The sequence below is a fragment of the Carassius auratus genome, chromosome 1 (genome assembly GCF_003368295.1).
Source record: "Carassius auratus strain Wakin chromosome 1, ASM336829v1, whole genome shotgun sequence".
Lineage (NCBI taxonomy): Eukaryota > Metazoa > Chordata > Actinopteri > Cypriniformes > Cyprinidae > Carassius > Carassius auratus.
In genome coordinates this window covers 17,662,447-17,683,251 of record NC_039243.1, presented here as the reverse complement: position 1 = coordinate 17,683,251, position 20,805 = coordinate 17,662,447, and the positions used below count along the sequence as shown (strand labels likewise).

At 41.0% G+C, this 20,805-nt stretch overlaps 1 protein-coding gene across 2 annotated transcripts in view; it reads right to left on the bottom strand.

The window, feature by feature from the left end:
* Positions 1–20,805, bottom strand: part of LOC113093357 (protein kinase C beta type-like) — a 46,198-nt gene that overhangs the window by 6,009 nt on the left and 19,384 nt on the right. For both annotated transcript variants that reach the window (XM_026259223.1, XM_026259188.1), the window contains exons 6-16: positions 6,903–7,059; positions 6,669–6,803; positions 6,482–6,578; positions 6,219–6,365; positions 5,112–5,285; positions 4,933–5,024; positions 4,460–4,522; positions 4,012–4,150; positions 3,850–3,930; positions 3,630–3,737; positions 3,405–3,545 (exon numbers count right to left, since the gene is read on the bottom strand). In XM_026259223.1, coding sequence (XP_026115008.1) covers positions 3,405–3,545; positions 3,630–3,737; positions 3,850–3,930; positions 4,012–4,150; positions 4,460–4,522; positions 4,933–5,024; positions 5,112–5,285; positions 6,219–6,365; positions 6,482–6,578; positions 6,669–6,803; positions 6,903–7,059 — 1,334 coding nt within the window. The remainder of the gene's footprint in view (positions 1–3,404; positions 3,546–3,629; positions 3,738–3,849; positions 3,931–4,011; positions 4,151–4,459; positions 4,523–4,932; positions 5,025–5,111; positions 5,286–6,218; positions 6,366–6,481; positions 6,579–6,668; positions 6,804–6,902; positions 7,060–20,805) is intronic.

The window sequence follows — 20,805 nt, the reverse complement described above, 5'->3', positions numbered from 1 at the left end:
TGACGTTGTTTCAGATCATGAAACAGGTTTGTGTTACCTGACTTTGTAACATCTGTAAAAACATCTGTAAAAAACATACAGTCTCATTTTTATGTAGTAAATTGAATTATTCGGACTGTTTTGAGTTTTATTAAAATAAACTATTGGTCTTCCATAGCAGCATACATTTAAATCATGATAACAGTTAAAACCACACATATAGCACCTTAATACCATGGTAAGAATGTAACTATATGGTTTCTAGGTATTTGTTTGAAAAACAGTAGTCTAAATACATTAAAACACACATTTAAAAGCTAAAGCTTAAATTGAGAAAAAATTATAATGTTCTATTACTCCTTTAATACATTTAATATGTCTAAATGTCTAAATGATGGGAAAACCTCTGACTATCATTGCACACTGTTTCTCCTGTTTTAAATCTAGTTTAAATCATTAATTTGTGTTCTTCCCTGAATGTAGACACTACACAATGGATCTCCCAGTGCTTTTTAGTGTCACATGACTGAGACTCATCAGCGAGTAAACGCATCTTCTCTAGTAGCTTGCTCTTCGCAGCCGTTCGAACTTTGATGATCCATGTGGCGTGGTTCAAATGAGTAGCGTGGTTTCATTCTGCCTTTGGTGCACAAACATTATATCAAACATTTACCAAACTCTTGTTATCGTTTTATCGAGGAAGATTATATCGCGAAAATAATAATCGCCCAGCCCTAATTGGCAGTCAAACGTTTACAAACACCTTTGTGCTCTCATTTGAGTAAAACATTCCATGCACATCATTTTCTGTGTTGGAAACATATTCCTGATGCTGCTAATTGTTTTACTATCACAAAATATACATTTAGTTTTCAGGTGAGGCAGCATTCAGTAAAAAATGTTACCTGTGGAACTGAACAATTCCAAGTATTAAAAAGAAGTGAGCGGATGAAGAGGGACTGTGAAGGGATTGTGAGAAAATAATCAGGGATCTGTATCCAAACCACTTACCTGTTACTGTAACGGGTGAGATCATATTATAAATATTTCAATGTTTATCCTTTGAATTCACCTCACACACATTCTGAATGCAGAATTATGTGGGGGCGGGGACTACTAAAACTTGGCCAATCAGGCCATAGTCAAATGTATTATCAGAAATACATCTTCAGATTTTTTAACCTGACTCAGGCAGCATTGTTACATGGTCATCTGTACATAAAGACTTAGTGTGAAGAGTTATTAATTAAAATATATATAAATAAATTATATATAAAAAGAAAAATACAATGCAATCTCTGTTAACTGCAGGGGCTCAGGAATGATCTGAAAAGTGGGAGACAGACTGAAATATAATTTGAAATCTTCAAAACAACAACTTTACCACTATTGTTACTTTATTACTTAGACATTGTTGCAGCTGTGAAATACCAAAGATGACTTCTGTTCTGTTCTTCAGTGGTAAAGTGCACATGCCAGTATGGTATTACGTTTGTCTTTTTTATTAAACCAAACAAAACTGATTATAATGCATTTAAAAATAAAAGATTGCAAATAAAAAAAATCTTGCTAAGAATAAAAAAAAAAAAAAAATGACAGAAAGTCTGAAAAACTCACTGAGACAATATACTGTATGGTTTGTATGTTTTTCATGAATTTTGGGGTATTTTCATAAGAATAAAGATATTCATATGAGAAATGCTAAGCAGGTGCAACATTTAGCCAAAGTCACAAATAATACATTTCTGCCTCAAAATACAAGATCACAATTGGAAGATATTACAAACACTAGATGTTTGGTGGACAGGTATGGATATATAATGAATTTGTCAAAAGAGTTCACATAATGTAAGTTTTTCTAGCAAGACGTTTGATAATAGAAGGGTAAATGTACATTAGGATTAAACTGACATGGCTGAGAAAAGCTGTGACGAATGGGCAGGAAGAAGAGGGGCTGATTTTAAAATTCATTTTTGTTTTTAAATACATTTTAATTAAGTAAATGTTTTAATCATTTTAAAAATTGTAAAATTGCTTGTTTTATTTCTGTTATTTTTCTTCATGATTATTTTACTTTCTTTTATGTAAAGCACTTTGAATTACCATTGTGTACGAAATGTGCTAAATAAATAAACTTGCCTTGATTGTACGGATTATACTGTAAATCCTGAGTCCGTAAAAGCAGGTTGGTACAATCTGTTAGGCCATTATAGCATGCGATTAGCCCCTGTCATACTTAACGCATTCTTGACTTAGAGAGACTGATCTGAAATTAAAATTTAAAATAACAAATTGTAGATTTCGTTAGGTCATTAGATATTAAGCACTCATGTTAAAACACACCCTCTTCATGCCACAACTGGGACCGTGCAGTGGGTGTGGCCAAAATATTGTAGAAGAGTGAGCCAATAGAAACAGGCCTTTCATTCTGGTGCATTGTTACCGCCCACTGAGATGCAGTTTCACTTGCAAGCAAAGATTTTAGACTCGCAAAAAATGACAAGCATAACAGAGAGCGAAATAACTGCATAGAATATTTATTTGCAATGACAAGAGTTTTGTTATCAATTACTTTATTTTTTAATTAAAACATTATTAGCAAGAACTTAATTTTTTTAAATTACAGTTTGATCAGTTTTGCTCTCAAACATAGGACTTTTGATTGAATAAAAAAGACAAAGTAACTCCATATGCCAAAACCAGCACAGCTGGGGTCATGAATATGAATTCAAGTGATGTTGGCACATGAGCAGTGGCTTACCATTATTCACCTTCACATTGTTCAGCCAAAGCAGCTAGTCGGCCTTGAAACAGCGTGTGTACTGTTTTATTGTTGAAAATTGTTTTATATGTCTTTAAAATTAATACCATTTATACAGTTTAGTGTGGTTTAAGTGTCCAAATACATTCTGAGGTCACTCTATATCCACATCCTGAGTTAACCCGCACAATCCACACAGATAAAAACACTTAAATTCTTAAAATGCTCCATTATTGTAGTCTGCAGCGTTTGTGTGTCTTAACCTGAAAGCAAACCTTTTACTGCCTCACATATTTGTGTTTTCATAATCTTTGCGGTTTAACAGCAGAGCATGATGTGACGCGTTACTTCCTGCACTGAGCAGTTTGGAACCACAGCATCTTGCCCACATTCACCAAATCTTCTCCGAAAATTAGGACACTTCAACATGGAAATATTTTCTGCATATATTATTATTTGTATTTCACTGCAACTGAAATACAATGTGCTAGGAGAAAGAAGTGTAAAAAGGATGCACTCACCTGGCTGATACACACACACACACACACACTTGCATTTGTGGTTTACAGGGACTCTCCGTAGGCGTAATAGGTTTTATACTGTACAAACTGTATTTTTTTATAGCCCCACACACACACAAACACACAGCTGCATTATTACTTACTGCTTTGGGTTTGAAGGGGGGTTGAACTTCCTTGCTTTGCAGTTTTTCCCAGTCCATGTAGCGGAAGAAAGCGTGTTCCTTAATGTCTCGTTCTCCCTCTGGTCCACAGCCCAGGCGCTTCCCTGGATGCTTGGTCATCAGCTGCAAATGTATCAGTGTTTTTTTAATGTATGCAAGCATAGACAAAAATGTCTAAATTGTGTATTTGTATGTGTATTTGCCTACCCCCTTGCATATGGCCACTGCTTCTTTGGACATGGATTTCGGGTAAGACACATGATGCTCCATGATGGACTGGAAAAGCTCATCTTCATCCTCACCATCAAAAGGGGGCTAGAGGAAGCACATCGGCACCATTGCATCTATCACAACTTCATAATGACTTCTGAAAATGGCTCATCCAATCTGAATTTAGACCCAGAACGATAACGTAGCATTAGTTTACCTGTCCTGCCAGCATTTCATACAGTAGAACTCCATACGCCCACCAGTCGACAGACTTGCCATACGGCTGATATGCAATGATCTGTAACACAGGAGAACATATATGCCTTGTGCATAGACTCACTGTAATTAATATAACACAACCATATGTCCGCACACACACCTCTGGGGCAATGTAGTCTGGAGTGCCACAGAAGGTTTTGGTTGTGGCCCCATCAAACATGTTCTCTTTGCACATTCCAAAATCTGCAATCTTAATGTGGCCTTCAGCATCCAGCATCACATTATCCAGCTTCAGATCTCTGCAGAAAACCAGGGAGCAACAACACTTAAAGTACATGTATATTAGTAAATATTTGCTCTGACAACATTTTGAGTATGATAAATAAATAATGCTATGCATCATGAAACACGAGATTTGATTTCATTATTTTTAGATTATTCCTAAAAAATTAACTGGAGTGACAATTTACTGCACAGTGCATAATCAATGCATAATACTCTGTGTATTATTATAATAGATTGTTCAATTCTGGTTTTGTGGTGTTCTAATTTCTTCACTGTGCCAAACTAGTTTGCACTCAGGATACATTCACAAACAAATATTTCACCTGTATATAATCCCCTTTGAATGAAGAAAGAACAAGCCGATGGCAATTTCTGCAGCATAGAACCTGATGGTATAAAACAAAGAGAATTAAAACCAGTTGAATTACTGATCTGACGTATTAATTCATCTAAAAAACAGTAGTATTGCTGGTTGGCATGAACATTAATTCTTAAAACCTGACACATCAAGAACCCAAACTGATGACTGATAATTGCTTTTATAAAACATCAGATATAGTTATATAATGTACACAAAACATTTGGGTTCGGTAAGATTTTGTACCGTTTCTGAAAGACACTGTGAAAAATATTTTACCATTTAAAATTACTGTTTGCGATTTTAATAAATATTAATATGTAATGTATTTCTGTGATGGCAAAGCTGAATTCCGAACTGCCATTTAATCCAGTTAAATGTATAATTATAACATTGAAATAAACAGTTTTGCGTTTGTTTTTAGGAATGAATACATACACAGCATGGGGTTCCTTAAATTTGCCCACTTGTTGTATTTGATACATCAAATCTCCACCGTTGATAAACTCCATCACAAAGTAGAGACGATCCTACAAACAATGACACCACACTTGATCATGGGTTTATCATGTATATCTGTAGAGTACGGCAGTGTAAAGAGAGCGTGTGATGTGTACCATGGTCTGAAAGCACGAGTGGAGGTGGGTGAGGAAGGGCGGTTTGCCAGAGAGAGCGAGAACTCTCTTCTCCACCATAGTGCATTCCACATCATCGTCCTGAATGACCACATCCTTCTTCAAGATCTTCACTGCATACAGCTCATCTGAGCCTTTACGTTCGGCAAGCATCACCTGCAGAAAAACAGAGTAAAGGAGAATGTTTATTGTGATACTGACATAGGGATAGCACTAAAAATTATTTAATAATTAATTAGTAATTGTTAAATGTAAAAATAATTTATTGCAGTATGTTTAATTTATTTGATAATTGATTTACATCATTAACATTTTTGTTAAATATCCCATAAGTATATAATTTGTAAATAAATGTGGTGTTAACTTTCAATCATTCAATCATTTTCAATCGTTAATTTTCAATCATTTACTGATAAATGAGAGTATGGCTATAGAATATTGAATACAAACACTTTTTATTTCCAAACTTCTGACTATTTTTTAAAAAGAACAGAATTTTAATCACTTTTAGAAATAATAAAAATACACTTCCATTCACCAGATTTTTCTATATTTTTGTAGTAAGTCTCTTATGCTCACCAAGACTGCATATATTTGCTTGTTAATAAGGTAAAATGTTATATAATACAGTGAAACATTGTTGCAGTTTAAAATAACTGTTTTCTATTTGAATATATCTGAAAATCTCATTTATTCCTGTGACTGAAAGCTGAATTTTCAGTATCATTATTTCAGTCTTCAATGTTACATGATCCTTCAGAAGACATTATAATATGCTTATTTGCTGCTCAAGAAACATTTCTTATTATTTTCAGTGTTGAAAACAGTTGTGCCGCTTCATATTTTTGTCTTTGATGAATAGAAAGCTCAAAAGAACAGCATTTATTTGAAAAAGAAATCCTATATCTATTCTCCTATTCTCACTTTTGTTCAGTGAGTGCTCAAAACAAGTATACACTTCTTTCAAAAAAATCAATAAATAAAATCTCAATCTCAAAAGGTAACATGCTAGTTTCACCAGCCCTTTTACTAACACGACTGTTTGTGTAAATGAGAATGTGTTCATCATGAATGAATGGTGTGTCTTACTTTGCCAAAGCTGCCTTTGCCCAGCACCATGATGAAGTTGAAGTCTGAGAGCTTCATGCGGTCTTTGTTGCCATTAGCATCATATTTAGAGATGTCATTCTTTGAAGAGCCATCTGTATTCTTAGTGCCAGGCCCAATCTTTGCTCTCTGGAAAATAATAATAAAAAAAAAAGTCAAAAATAATCTGAATATTGTCGAAAAGGGAAGCAAGCTAAAAGTAAAAAAAATGTGTCAACACAAAGGAAAAGGGACGTGGATTTCACCTCAAATTTCTGCCGCAGTTCTTCATTACCCTCCTCTCCATCGGCAGGAACTGGAACATTGAAATACTCCCCTTCCTCTTGGCCTAGCAACTTAAACCTACAATCCAAACAGATGAAGATGATGGTCTGAATCCTCCAGCACTGAAGTCTCGTTTGCAGGTGGAGCCTTATATCTGGTAGTGCTTACCAACTGCTGACACCTTGTTTCTGCAGCTCAGAGATGCCAAAAGACATCGACCCCATGAAGTCATTTCTGCTGGTCAGATCCCAATCCCACACCTCCACTGATAAACGCCTGTCTTTATCTGTATCTTTGAGGTTACTATGGTAAGTAACACAAAGAGGGAAACAGCCATTGCACATGTGAAACATCCACACAAATGAATGCACTTGATTGCAGTTACGTTTATTTGACACTCACAAGTTGAAGTGTTCGTCCCAGGTAGGATTGAGGGAGCACTTGATGGTTTTTGTCTTCTGCTTGCTCTCGTTCTTTGGGTCTGGAACTAATTTAAGCTTCACATATGGATCCGACAGACCGTTTGGATCCATTGGCACCAAGTTACGAGCCTCCTTGACTAGAAATTAAATTACAGAAAAACATTACATGAAATCATATTCAAAAACATCAACTGGAGCACCTAAATGTGCAATTTGCAGTTCAAAGCAACTAAACCAGTGTTACTTTAGTCTTATTTATTTACTATTTAAATATTTATTAATATATTGATTTAGCTTTTATTTTCATATTTTAGATTTAATTTTAAGTTTTAATAAATGTTGTTTGCTTTCGTCATTTTTAGTGTTGCTTTAAATAATTTTGTTTACTTTTTCTATTATTTATATTTCTATATTTACTTAATAAAGAAAAATTGCCTTTGGAAAAAACAAACAAAGTTAAAGCTAAATAGAAATAAAAAAACAAATAAAAATTACAAAAACGTAAAGACATTTTCATATATAATATATATATAGTTAGGTTATTATCTATATATCTATAGATCTATATATATATATATATATATATATATATATATATATATATATATATATATATTTAGGGTATTATATATATATATATAGTTAAGTTATTATCTGCGATTGTTTTTCAGATAATTCGAAAGAATCTGTAAGTTTGCTATAAATTAACAGCAAAGTGTATGAAACTCCTTTCTATATACTCAGCGCTCTAAATGCAGCTCCGAGAGCTGATGGATGGGTGAACTGGTGTGTGGGTGTGTGTGAATGGGATGTGGGGCGATCGTTGACGGATTGATCTCATGTTTCCAGAGGATGCAGTTTCTGCCCAAGGCAAAAAGAGCTGAGAAAAACACAGACTCGTTCAGAACACTTTGTTGCCAAGCTGTGCGTGTGTGTTTTTTTAATCGAGTAATCAAATTTGGCATAGAAAGACCTAGAAATCCTCTTAAGCTAAGCCAAAAACATTGCAAACATCAATTTTATTGCAACATTTCCATGCAATACTCTTGTTGTACTGATCTGCACTAACATGCATAATGAACATTGGCCATATTTGCTTAAAGTGTTAGATATACAAAAACCAGCACAGCTATGGGTTCTCTAGTTTCTGAACAAAGCCCCTTCTCATTACTCCAGTCTTTGTATTCAAGTCCAGAAAGATGAGAAAATTATGATCAGAGCACTTGTTTGAAAAAGCTACCGACTGATTAAAATCACACAAATGACACTGTGAAATCCCTCGCATGGAGCATAAACAGTTTCGATTTTTCTTAGATGTGTATCTCATTAAAACCAATACAACATTTATTGATCCATGTTGGGACCATTAAATTAAAGAATATATTAATATATGTTAGGGCCCAGTTTCACAGAAAAGGCTCATCTTAAGCCAGGACAAAACCTTAGTTAAATTAGAATAATTTAATAATAATTTCAAATGCATTTAAAAACATACATGGATGTCCCTTAAGTGTAACTTTTAATCAATTAAATATTTGTACTATATTTTACTTCAGTTCTATTAAGTTAATATTGTGAGTTTTTGGTACTAAATAATATGTGCAATAATTATAATCCATGAATAGCCATTAAAAATATAACATTTTCTAATATGCTTATTAATTATGTTATAATTAGTGTACTAAAACAGAGAAACAAAATAATAATTCCAGTGCAAAGAAGCGAATTAGAGGCATTTGTTCACTAGAAAAATAATATTTATATTTAATGCCATGTTTTAACCACTAGATATATATATATATATATATATATATATATATATATATATATATATATATATATATATATATATATATATATATATATATATATATATATATATATATATATATATATATATTCAGCTCTACTCTAGTTGCTCTTAAGAGTATTGCCGGTCGTAATTGCTTACTTATTTTCTTAGATTTTGCTTTTGAATGTATATTTAGACATGATCAACTTTCAGTTTTTTTAATGTTACATTTAAAAATGTGAATTACTCACATCCCAGTGTTATTCACATATGTGTACAGCATAACTATTTATTACATAAGGCAAGCAAATACAAAATTTTATGCAATAAACAAAAGTTTAAAATAACGTTTAAAAAAAACACAAGGCAACCAATTACATTCAGTGAAAATCTGTATTCCTTGAATGGGCAGAATTCACTGAAACTCATTCAACCTCATACAGGGAGAGAAATATTGTAGAAAAACTAAATTGTTTTTAATACGACAAATAGCATCTGGTTATGGCTGCTATTAAGGTGTTTCTCATGTTCTCTTAATGCAATTATAGTATAACTATAACGCGCTTCACAAAATACTAATTCCAGTCAGATTTCAACCAATACATTTTAAAAATAAATTATGTAATTTCTCCAACATTCTGGCGAGTGTGCTTGAGAAACACTGAAATGAATGGGCTTGAACGCAGGAACTATGTATTTAGTGGCTGCTGCCTTCTGCGATGTGACTGTAGGCGTATAAAATATAGGTGAATATAACAGTGACAGAGTCGCTAGGAAGGCTCATTTAATGGGAACGGTTCGGCAGGTAGGCGTACAGCTGTGACAGGCAGACACACATAACAGTGTCCTATATGGAAAGATATTACCCCATCTGCAGTTATCCATCTTCACCTGTACAAGTAAACGCTAAGCATCAGCAGCTAATGAGGCACATTGGAGTAATGTCAATTCCACTCTTTGACTGATTAGCTAGAGAAGCTTTCAATCTAGAACTAGTGGACCAATGATGATGCTTAAAGGGGTCAGATTTCAAGTTTTCCCTTCTCTTTGGAGTGTTACAAGCTGTTCGTGAATAGATAAGATCCTTAAAGTTGCAAAGACTAAAGTCTTAAACCCAAAGAGATATTCTTTATAAAAGTTAAGACTCGTCCACACACTCCTAAAACGCCTCGTTTAACCGATATCTACGTTACTGTGCAGGAAGATTTGCATAACACCGCCCAGATGTGTACACAAAGAAAGAAGGTGGTTCAAACCGTATATTCAGATTTGTGCAGCGCGAGGACTACGGAGGACTGTTTCCTGAGAGAGTAGCCTACAATGCCGGTGTCCTGACAAATAATGCTGACTCACAGCCTGTAAATACGCTTTCATATTTAAAGGATTTGCCATTGATGATTCAAACATAAGTTTTGAGAAATGGAAGCTTTAGCCTAAGTTCTGCCAGGAAGACTCAATCACTTCGTCACTAATTACCTTCATCATTATCCAATCACGTCTTTATACTCCTGTATAAAAGATCGTACTTACACATGTTTGAGTTCGCAGATGCCAACGTGACAACAACCACAGATTCCGACGCGATTGTACTTGCTCAAGCTGTTGTGTTTATTCATCTCCTTGCTGTAATTAAGTTCGTGCCCCGCAAACTATCTAGAGTTTGACGTTCCTCTAAGATGCACACGGGATCGTTGGCTTAGCTCCGTGTCGCGGCGATCATCTGCAGTCGTTTGTGTTGGATGATTTACAAGCTTTTCTCGGCAGAGGATGTGAACATTGGCGGAGTTCCGTGTGCTTCCAGGCCAGGGTTGCCAGGTTCTCAAAACCGCCAGTTACTACTATTTTAAAAAAAAAAAAAAAAAAAAAAAAAAAAAAATAGCCCAATCGCGTTCAAAAGGGATTTATCGGTAGAATTCACATTCTAGGGGCTATATATAACACTATTGGGGTCACCTCAAACCCAGGACAGAAAAGGCAACCCACAAAAAAAAAAAAAAAAAAAAAAAAAAAACGGTCTTGGCAACGCTGGTGCTTTCCGAGAAGTCGCGTCAGTGCTGCTTGGGTCTCAACACCTGAAAAGACTTTGGTCTCAGTCAACAAATATTCATCTGTACGCTCACGTGAACCTGCAGCAATGAAGTTTCTCCGGAGCAGCAGACAGAATTAAGGCTGCCAGTCTCTTCGGCATCTCGCCTCCATCACTTCACAAGTCTACAGCATTATAAGTATCATTTTGTTCTATGCACTTGCGGCGCCTGGGCATTAATTTATTCTCTGCAAGGATTTATACTTGCACGTTCAAATAAAACACTGTGCGTTTCGTGCTTGTTTATTGACTTGCACAGCATAATTAAGATGTTGATCATAGTGCATGCAATTTTCTGAATTTCTTCGTAATGAGGCACTTTAAGGCTCATCATAAACGCTACAATCTTTATACTGATAAAGATTTTTCGCATTTCTTAAAAAAAAAAAAAAAAAAAAAAAAAAAAAAACTCTGTCTAGCACACTTGAGATTCGCTGTTTTAATTCTATGCTTTAATATTTGTTTATTCAGTCTTTCATTTGCGTTATTCCTGAAAGTTCATACTCTAATGGGATTCTATGGTTGCAGATGCAGGGAACCGCTGCTCTCACCTCATCTTTACATGGCTTACTCTTGGGCTAGTGAATTATGAACACCGGATCTACCAAGCTGATGCGTATATGGACCCTTCTTTTGAGTCGTAGGTAAGATTCGGCTCAATGCTCCGTCAGCAGGCATATAACTCCACTTGACACGAGTTGCTGATGACCTTATTTCAGAGTAGTGACATATCTCCAGTTTAAACCGAATATTAATTAGCAGGCATGGTTTGTTTGCACTCCTGGTCTCCGTCTCAAGGCGCGGTCACACTAGACTTTAAACATGCGAAATTATTTCGAACGCCACTGCGAATATGGGCGGGAGCAAGATAAAACCGTCTCCCCTCAATTATCACAAGATGGATTATTATGTTTGCTAGCACTGTGTCTTTTGCAACGGCGTCGAAAGCGTTTTATTATATTGTAACGTTACTCTGTATCTCTCTATAAATATATACACCCTAAGGGGAGGAGGGGGAGAAGAAAGAGAAAAAAAAAAAAAAAAAAAAATATATATATATATAAAACGTTGTCATTCCAATGTATCACCTGTTCCCGTCGACACTACAAACCATGCAGCTTTTCTTTTATAAATCTTTTAATGTATTATAAACTAGGACGCTGTGCAACAGCTAAAGTATATAGCGCTTCCTTTTTGAATTTTTGTACAGAGGCCATGCAGCAATGTATCGCTCTTCTACTGGTCCACATCCTCACGTTATGCAAATTCCCTGGTCAGAGTTCACCAAACTTGAACTCTGGAACGCAGCGAAATGCAAAATTTTTCGCATAAGCTTGCGTTTCCGGTCCGACGCTTTCGCATGCGTATGAATGGAAGTCAATGGAGAGAAAAGTGCAGTGTGACCGCCCATCACCCATAACTAACTAACGGCCGGAGGGGCGCGTTAAGTAGGTTCTGCTCATGCTGTCAAACTGACGTCATCAGAAAATTATTCGTTACAGGGTGGAAATATTCAGAATTTGATAAGATTGCTAAGACAAACAATGTTTAATTGTTTACACCAAGATTAGCAATGTGTGCTAGTAAGTCAATTCGATTTATGCGTATTTTAAACTTAACCTCTGATACCTCAACTTAATATTATAAAAAAAAAAAAAAAAAAAATTGGGGAGTGACAGTTAAGGGGTTAAGCTACAATCAAGGCTTGTTTATATTCGCGCATCTACTGGTGTTGGTTCATCACTCTTATTCGGCTGTTGCGGCTTTCACTTTACACTTTTAAACTTTCAGACATCTCGGTTACGTATGTAACCTTGGTTCCCTGAATAGGGAACGAGATGCTGCGGTGACGTCACCACGTATGGGAACACCTCTGGTGTGACGAATGTCTGAAGCCCTATACCATCCCGCCAATCCTATTGGCCAAATGGCGCATAGCACCACCCTGCGCATGCGCACGCATGATATACCTGGGTGCAGCGCGCCATTTCGCTCAGATTTCATGACTGAAGATGAAGAGTTATCAAGGTACGGAACGGCCAGAACCGCAGCATCTCGTTCCCTATTCAGGGAACCAAGGTTACATACGTAACCGAGATGTTCCCTATCATAGGTCACTTCGATGCTGCGGTGACGTCACCACGTATGGGAACGATATACCAAAACGCCTGACGTACCTGATAACTGAGATCAGAGGAAGCATCTGCTCAAGCGGAGAGAACCCGGGAGCCAGGAGCCATCCTCACATCCAGACTGTAGGACTTGATAAAAAATGCTCGGTGAGGACCATCCTGCCGCAGCACAGATATCATCCATAGAAGATCCACTGAGAAAAGCTTGAGAAGAAGCCACAGCTCAAGTGGAATGAGCCTCAATTCCTAAGGGCGAAGCGAGTCCGCGCGCCTCATAGGCCAAAGAAATTGCCTCCACCAGCCAATGGGACATGCGCTGCTTTGTAACCGCATGGCCCTTACTTTATGTCCAAAACAGACAAACAGCTGGTCAGATTCATGCCAAGGGGCTGTACGATCCACATAAGTCTTTAAGCTCTCACAGGGCAAAGACTTAGATCTCTTGATCCAGCCTCAGCAGGTGAAAAAGCTTCCAGGAACACTTACTGAAAGCGAAAGAGGTTAGATGCGACCTAGGAACATAGTTAGGCCTGGGCCGCAGCAGCACCTTCACAGAGCCCGGTGCAAATTCCATGCATGAGGGTGAAACAGAAAGAGCCTGTAAATCCCCAACTCTCTTGAGGGAGGATAAAGCCATGAGAAGAAATGTCTTCAGTGTCAAGAATTTATACGATACGGGCTCCAAGGGCTCAAACGGATGCCCTGATAAACCTAGCAACACAAAGGATAAACCCCATGAAGGACCTCGAACAGGGCGGAAAGGCCTCAGCCGTCGCGCACGCTGTATGCAACGAGAAACTAATGGATGACGCCCCATAGAGGCACCGCCTAAGTATTCGTGGTAAGCTGAAATGGCTGCCACGTAAAACTTAAAAGTGGCTGGTGTTACGCCATCCGAAAAACAATCCTGGAGGAACTCCAGCACTGAAGCCACTGGGCAGTAAACTGGATCCACATTACGATTGCCACACCAGGCTGTAATCAGTCTCCACTTGAAAGCATATAAGCGTCTCGTAGAAGCTGCTCTAGAATTCAATATAGTCTCAGCGGTTCCAACAGAAAGACCGGGACATACTAATGCACTCCGCTCAGTGGCCACGCCCACAGTTTCCACAGATCCGGCCTCGGGTGCCAAATCAGCCCCTGTGCTTGTGATAATAAATCTTGCCTGAGGGGAATCTCCACGGAGAGCCCGCTAGCAGACTGATAGATCCGCAAACCACGGCTGCGTGTGCCATCGCGGAGCCACCAGCAGCAGCTGTTCCACTCTGTCCCGCCGTATTCTGCATAATACCGCTGGGATCAAATGAATCGGAGGAAAGCATACAGACTGGTCCTGGGCCAGCTGTGAGCTAATGCATCCACACCCAGGGGCGATGGGGGGCATAGGGAGAACCATAGCGGGCAATGCGTAGTCATGTTAGACGCAAATAAATCCACTTTCGCTTTGCCGAATACCCACCATAAAAGATTCACCGTCTGGAGGTGTAATCTCCATTCTCCCTGTTCCAGAGCCTGTCTGGATAGCATATCCGCTCCGAAGTTCAAACGTCCAGGGACATGAACAACTCGGATCGACAGAAATTTTCTCTGAGACCAGAGAAGAACATGTCTCGCCAGCCTGCACAGGGGGCGAGAGCGTAATCCTTCCTAATGATTCAGGTATGAGACAAACGCTGTGTTGTCTGATCTGAGCAGCACAAGACGGCCGATCAGCAGATTCGCGAATTACTGGAGAGCCAGAAAACTGCCAGTAATTCCAACCGGTTTATATACCAACCGCGTTGTGCAGCTGTCCACACTCCATGGGCTGATAGCCCTTGACAAACAGCTCCCCAACCGGTCAAAGACGCATCCGTCGTGACGGTCTCTGGGAAAGCTCAATCCCCAGCCGAACCCCGGTAGGAGAAACTCGGTTGGCATCCATAGTTTTAACGACATCACACAACTCCGTGTCACCGAAATCGTCGGATGCGGAAGACAACGGGGTGAAATATTTCGTCTTTCCGCCCACTTTTCCACTGAAAAGGGGCGCATGTGAAGTAACCCCAGACAAATTACGGGGAATGCCGCTGTCAATCGTACAAGTGGTTAACAGATGGACGCCCTGGAGCCGCAACGGGGCCAGAGCTACATCCATGCATTGAGAAGTACGGGGTCTACGACTTCTATAGCCCCTTTGCTCAGCAGAGTTGACATCTCCTGTCACAACACTGCTATTACCATCAGTCTACCACCGTGGAAAGAATTCAGCGGAAAGAGGCGGGCCTCTAAAAAGCGAATTGGTGTATCCGTGACAATTGTGCGTAACACCCATTGAGAAATGCCGGGCAAGCGTTACACGCGACCCAAAACGATACTAGCAGTTTCTCAAATTTCCGCTTTCTGCAACGTTGTCATACACAATGTCCGTGCACGGAAAAGCCTGCGGCATTCGTGCACAGGGGAAGTGTATGCATAAGAGCTATTGCGTCCCGTTGTGTATAATCCTGAACGTGTCTACGGCAGGAATTAGACCAACGAATTGAACATCAAGCTCTGCCGCTAACTAAAACGGCGGCTGTGCGAGCCGTCATAAATGGGTCGTCTGTGTAAGACCCTAGAATCACCCCTCAAAATCTGAAAGCTGGATTGCGCAGTGTCTGAGGGATTATTAGTTATTATTTATGCCTGGCGTCACAGCCCGATCCAATGCTGCTCGAAGCGCTGTTTGCTGCGAGACAGCCAATGTCAGAGCGTAGGGACTGCAGTGAGTGTGTTGGATGCGCATTAGCGGTCCAACAGCACTCTATAGTGGAGGGCACAGTCCCTGGCGAACATGAAGTAAAGCGCATGCGTAAACTCGCTGCGTTTCGTTGTGTATAATCCTGAAGCGTATCCACGGCAGGATTTAATTCACCAAGATAAAAATCGGGCCACGTCGCCATTGCGAGAACGTGGCGGCTGTATGAGCAGTCATAAACTGGCCATCTTTGCCAGCCTTTTGTACCGCCCCTCAAACTCTGAAGGCTGGATTGTGCAGAGTGTCTGAGGGGGTGCTCAAATGATAACTCAATCCAATGATGCTCGAGGTGCCTTAGCTGCGAGACAGTCAATGTTAGAGCATGGGGACTGCAGTGAGAGGGTTGGATGTGCATTAGCAGTCCAACAGCACTCTCTAGTGGAGGGCACAGACCCTGGCAAACATAGAAGGAAAGCGCAAGCGTCAAACTCGCCGCGTTTCGTTGTGTATAATCCTGAAGCGTGTTCACGGCAGGATTTAATCCAACAAGATGACAGTAGGCCACGCCGCTAGCGAGAACGTGGCAGCTGTGTGAGCCATCATAACTGGCCATATTCGCCAGTCTCTCGTGGCGTCCCTCAGACTCTGAAGGCTGAATAGTGCAGAGTGTCTGAGGGGGCGCTCAAATGATAGCTCAATCCAATGATGCTCGAGGTGCCTTTGCTGCGAGACAGTCAATGTTAGAGCGTGGGGACTGCAGTGAGAGGGTTGGATGTGCATTAGCAGTCCAACAGCACTCTCTAGTGGAGGGCACAGACCCTGGCAAACATGAAGTAAGGCGCATGCGTCAAACTCGCTGCGTTTCATTGTGTATAATCCTGAAGCGTGTTCACGGCAGGATTTAATACAACAAGAAAACATTAGGCCACGCCGCTAGCGAGAACGCGGCAGCTGTGTGAGCCGTCATAAACTGGCCATATTTTCCAGCCTCTTGTGGCGTCCCTCAGACTCTGAAGGCTGAATAGTGCAGAGTGTCTGAGGGGGCGCTCCAATAACAGCTCAGTTCAGTGACGCTCGAAGTGCTTGTGCTGCGAGACAGTCAATGTTAGAGCGTGGGGACTGCAGTGAGAGGGTTGGATGTGCATTAGCAGTCCAACAGCACTCTTCAGTGGAGGGCACAGACCCCGGCAAACATAGAAGGAAATGCATGCGTCAAACTCGCTGCGTTTCGTTGTGTATAATCCTGAAGCGTGTCCACGGCAGGATTTAAACCAACAAGATAAACATAAGGCCACGCCGCTAGCGAAAACGCGGCAGCTGTGTGAGCCGTCATAAACTGGCCAAATTCGCCAGTCTCTTGTGCCGTCCCTCAAACTCTGAAGACGAATTGTGCAGTGTCTGAGGGGCGCTCAAATAACAGCTCAGTTCAGTGACGCTCGAAGTGCTTGTGCTGCGAGACAGTCAATGTTAGAGCGTGGGGGAGAACGAGAGGCTTCTCGTAAAGAACCGTAATAAGAGAATGAAATTTTTCCCGAAATAGACACGACTCGATACGTCTAGACGAGACTAGGTCGCGGCGGAGTTAGGCGCGATCCGTTCGGCTAGAGAGGTAGTCAAACGGCATCGCTATATAATAGCATGTCACTAAATCGTGGCAAAAACCCGCGCCGTTCGTGATATGCGCCGATAAGGCTGCTTCCAGGACCTCGAACCTCTTGGTGGAGGTCCGTGAGAAGGGTAGTTTATCCACCGCGTGGATAGCCACATATTAGCACACTGAGAAAAGGGGAAGCGCGTTTCTCCTATCCGCTCGGAGGGAGAGAACCGCTTATGCCGGTCAGAGCCTACTCTGAGTAGAAGCTGCGGTAGACAACATAGTATAAAGCAAACTGCTCTGATTAACGCGCTCGAGTAGGGGAGAGCGAGCAAGTGGAAAAATCCAGTGCATCACTGTACTCATAGTCAAGCCGCACATATCGCCCCTAACCAACACCTCGTGCGGGGCCTCGGCGACCGCAGAAGCGAACGGTGGGGGTTAGACGCGAGGCGACTGAGAAATAGACTCCAGAGCGCGGATTACTTTCTTATTTTACCATAGCCGTAGGCTATCACAGAGAGAACATGAGAGAGGCTGCAAACGAATCTCTCATGAGTGCCTCCCTGTGATAAACCCATATACGGCTCTTACCTTTCGTTGACTCATCGCGTCCGCGAAAGAGGAGTTAACACTGCTCGAAGAAAATCGCTGGAGAACGCGAGATGATAGGGCACAGATGATTCGCTATTCCTGAAGGAATGAAATCTGAGCGAAATGGCGCGCTGCACCCAGGTATATCATGCGTGCGCATGCGCAGGGTGGTGCTATGCGCCATTTGGCCAATAGGATTGGCGGGATGGTATAGGGCTTCAGACATTCGTCACACCAGAGGTGTTCCCATACGTGGTGACGTCACCGCAGCATCGAAGTGACCTATGATAGGGAACAGCTGTGCCCTCAGCCAACCCGGATTCTTCAGTCTGCCCTCCGTTAGCAGATATTATACTAAACGAAGTGCTACGTCAGCTGGAAATCACATTTCTAAGGCGTCGCTCCCTCTACAATCAAGCCTACACGTTTGCATGGTCCGCTTCTAATGTTTTTCCTTCCAATTTTTGCGTTCCTATTCTAATTTCGACCGTTGCTCCTTTCTTGTCCAAAAAAAAAAAAAAAAAAAAAAAAAAAAAAAAAAAAAAAAAAAAAAAAAAATCGCAATCTTAATTTCTCTATTCGCAGACTCCTTGCCAGCATCTAATCCACGCTAAATTTTATAATCAAATTTTCAAGCCTTTTGGTTATTCAGTTCTATTACTACTTGAGGGGTTAGCTAAATCTTCCAACAAATTAAAGACAAATGTCTGCCTATTACCCTGCCCATATTGCAAAATGAATTACTTCCATTTGCTACGGCCTTCCTTCAAAGTACCTCAATATTCTTCTGGAGGCAGTGTTTATCTGCTTTCTACAGGTTATGCTTCCAGGGGAATTCACTTCAAACCAATCAATGTGATCCTGCTCGCGGCATTTCCTTCAGATCTATGATTCGGACCAAAAATTCTTCACACTCTCCTCAAGCACTCAAAAACCGATGTGCAAGGTTCTGGTGTCACCTTAACAATTCTAAAATCAATAATCCTGTCCCTTCTCTGCATGGTGAAATTTCTTAAAAATCCGACCTAGAATTTCTAAAACGCACCAGCTCTATTTTTCCTAACTGAGCCCCCTTTCCAAGGCTGTTTAGAACTCACTTAACCACTGTTCTCAAAGCTGCAGTCTATCTACTGGCCATTCATTCAGAATTGGGGCAGCTACTTCAGCAGCTGAATGAGGGATCTCTACATCAGCTGTTAAGATCATGGGCAGATGGTCTTCCGAAGCATTTGAATCATACATCAGACCTGATTCAAAACCATTATTGAAGCTCAGCAAGCTCTCCTGTAACTAATCAGGTAAATTCATGCAATTACTGGTGGTGGTGTTACTATATCTGTATGGTCTTTCAAGGCCTGTCTGTGTCTGCCTATCGTGACTATTTCTGTACGGTCTATCGAGACCTGTCCGTGTCCGGCTATCATGGCTATTTTTCTGTATGGTCTATCAAGGCCTGTCCCATGTCTGCCTATTGTGGCTATCTGTGTCTGGCCTATCGTGGCTATTTCTGTACGGTCTATCGAGACCTGTCCGTGTCCGGCTATCATGGCTATTTTTCTGTACGGTCTATCAAGGCCTGTCCCATGTCTGCCTATTGTGGCTATCTGTGTCTGGCCTATCGTGGCTATTTCTGTACGGTCTATCGAGACCTGTCCGTGTCCGGCTATCATGGCTATTTTTCTGTATGGTCTATCAAGGCCTGTCCCATGTCTGCCTATTGTGGCTGTCTGTGTCTGCCTATCGTGGCTATTTCTGTACGGTCTATCGAGACCTGTCCGTGTCCGGCTATCATGGCTATTTTTCTGTACGGTCTATGAAGGCCTGTCCCATGTCTGCCTATTGTGGCTATCTGTGTCTGGCCTATCCTGGCTATTTCTGTACGGTCTATCGAGGCCTATCTGTGTCTGGCTATAATGGCTATTTCTGTACGGCCTATCGAGGCCTGTCCGTGTCTGCCTATCGTGGCTGTCTGTGTCTGGCCTATCGTGGCTATTTCTGTACGGCCTATCAAGGCCTGTCCGTGTCCGGCCATCATGGCTATTTTTCTGTATGGTCTATTGAGGCCTGTCCTGTGTCTGCCTATTGTGGCTATTTCTGTACGGCCTATTGAGGCCTGTCTGCGTCTGCCATTGTGGCTGTCTGCGTCTGGCCTATCGTGGCTATTTATGTACGGCCTATCGAGGTCTGTCTGCGTCTGCCTATCGTGGCTAATCATGGTCTATCGAGGCCTGTCTTGCGTCTGCCTATCGTGGCTGTCTGCGTCTGGCCTATTGTGGCTATTTATGTACGGTCTATCGAGGCCTGTCTGTGTTGGCTATCATGGCTATTTCTGTACGGTCTATCGAGGCCTGTCCGTGTCTGCCTATCGTGGCTGTCTGCGTCTGGCCTATTGTGGCTATTTCCGTTGGTCTATCGAGGCCTGTCCGTGTCTGGCTATCATGGCTATTTTTCTGTATGGTCTATCAAGGCCTATCTGTGTCTGGCCATCATGGCTATTTCTGTACGGTCTATCAAGGCCTGTCTGCGTCTGCCTATTGTGGCTGTCTGTGTCTGGCCTATCGTGGCTATTTATGTATGGTCTATCGAGGCCTGTCTGTGTCTGGCTATCATGGCTATTTTTCTGTACGGTCTATCGAGGCTGTCTGTGTTCTGCCTATCATGGCTATTCTGTATGGTCTATCGAGGCCTGTCTGCGTCTGCCTATCGTGGCTGTCTGCGTCTGGCCTATCGTGGCTATTTCTGTTGGTCTATTGAGGCCTGTCTGTGTCTGCCTATCGTGGCTGTCTGCGTGAGGCCTATCGTGGCTATTTATGTTGGTCTATCGGGGCCTGTCTGTGTCTGCCTATCGTGGCTGTCTGCGTCTGGCCTATCGTGGCTATTTATGTACGGTCTATTGGGGCCTGTCTGTGTCTGCCTATCGTGGCTGTCTGCGTCTGGCCTATCGGGCTATTTATGTTCGGCCA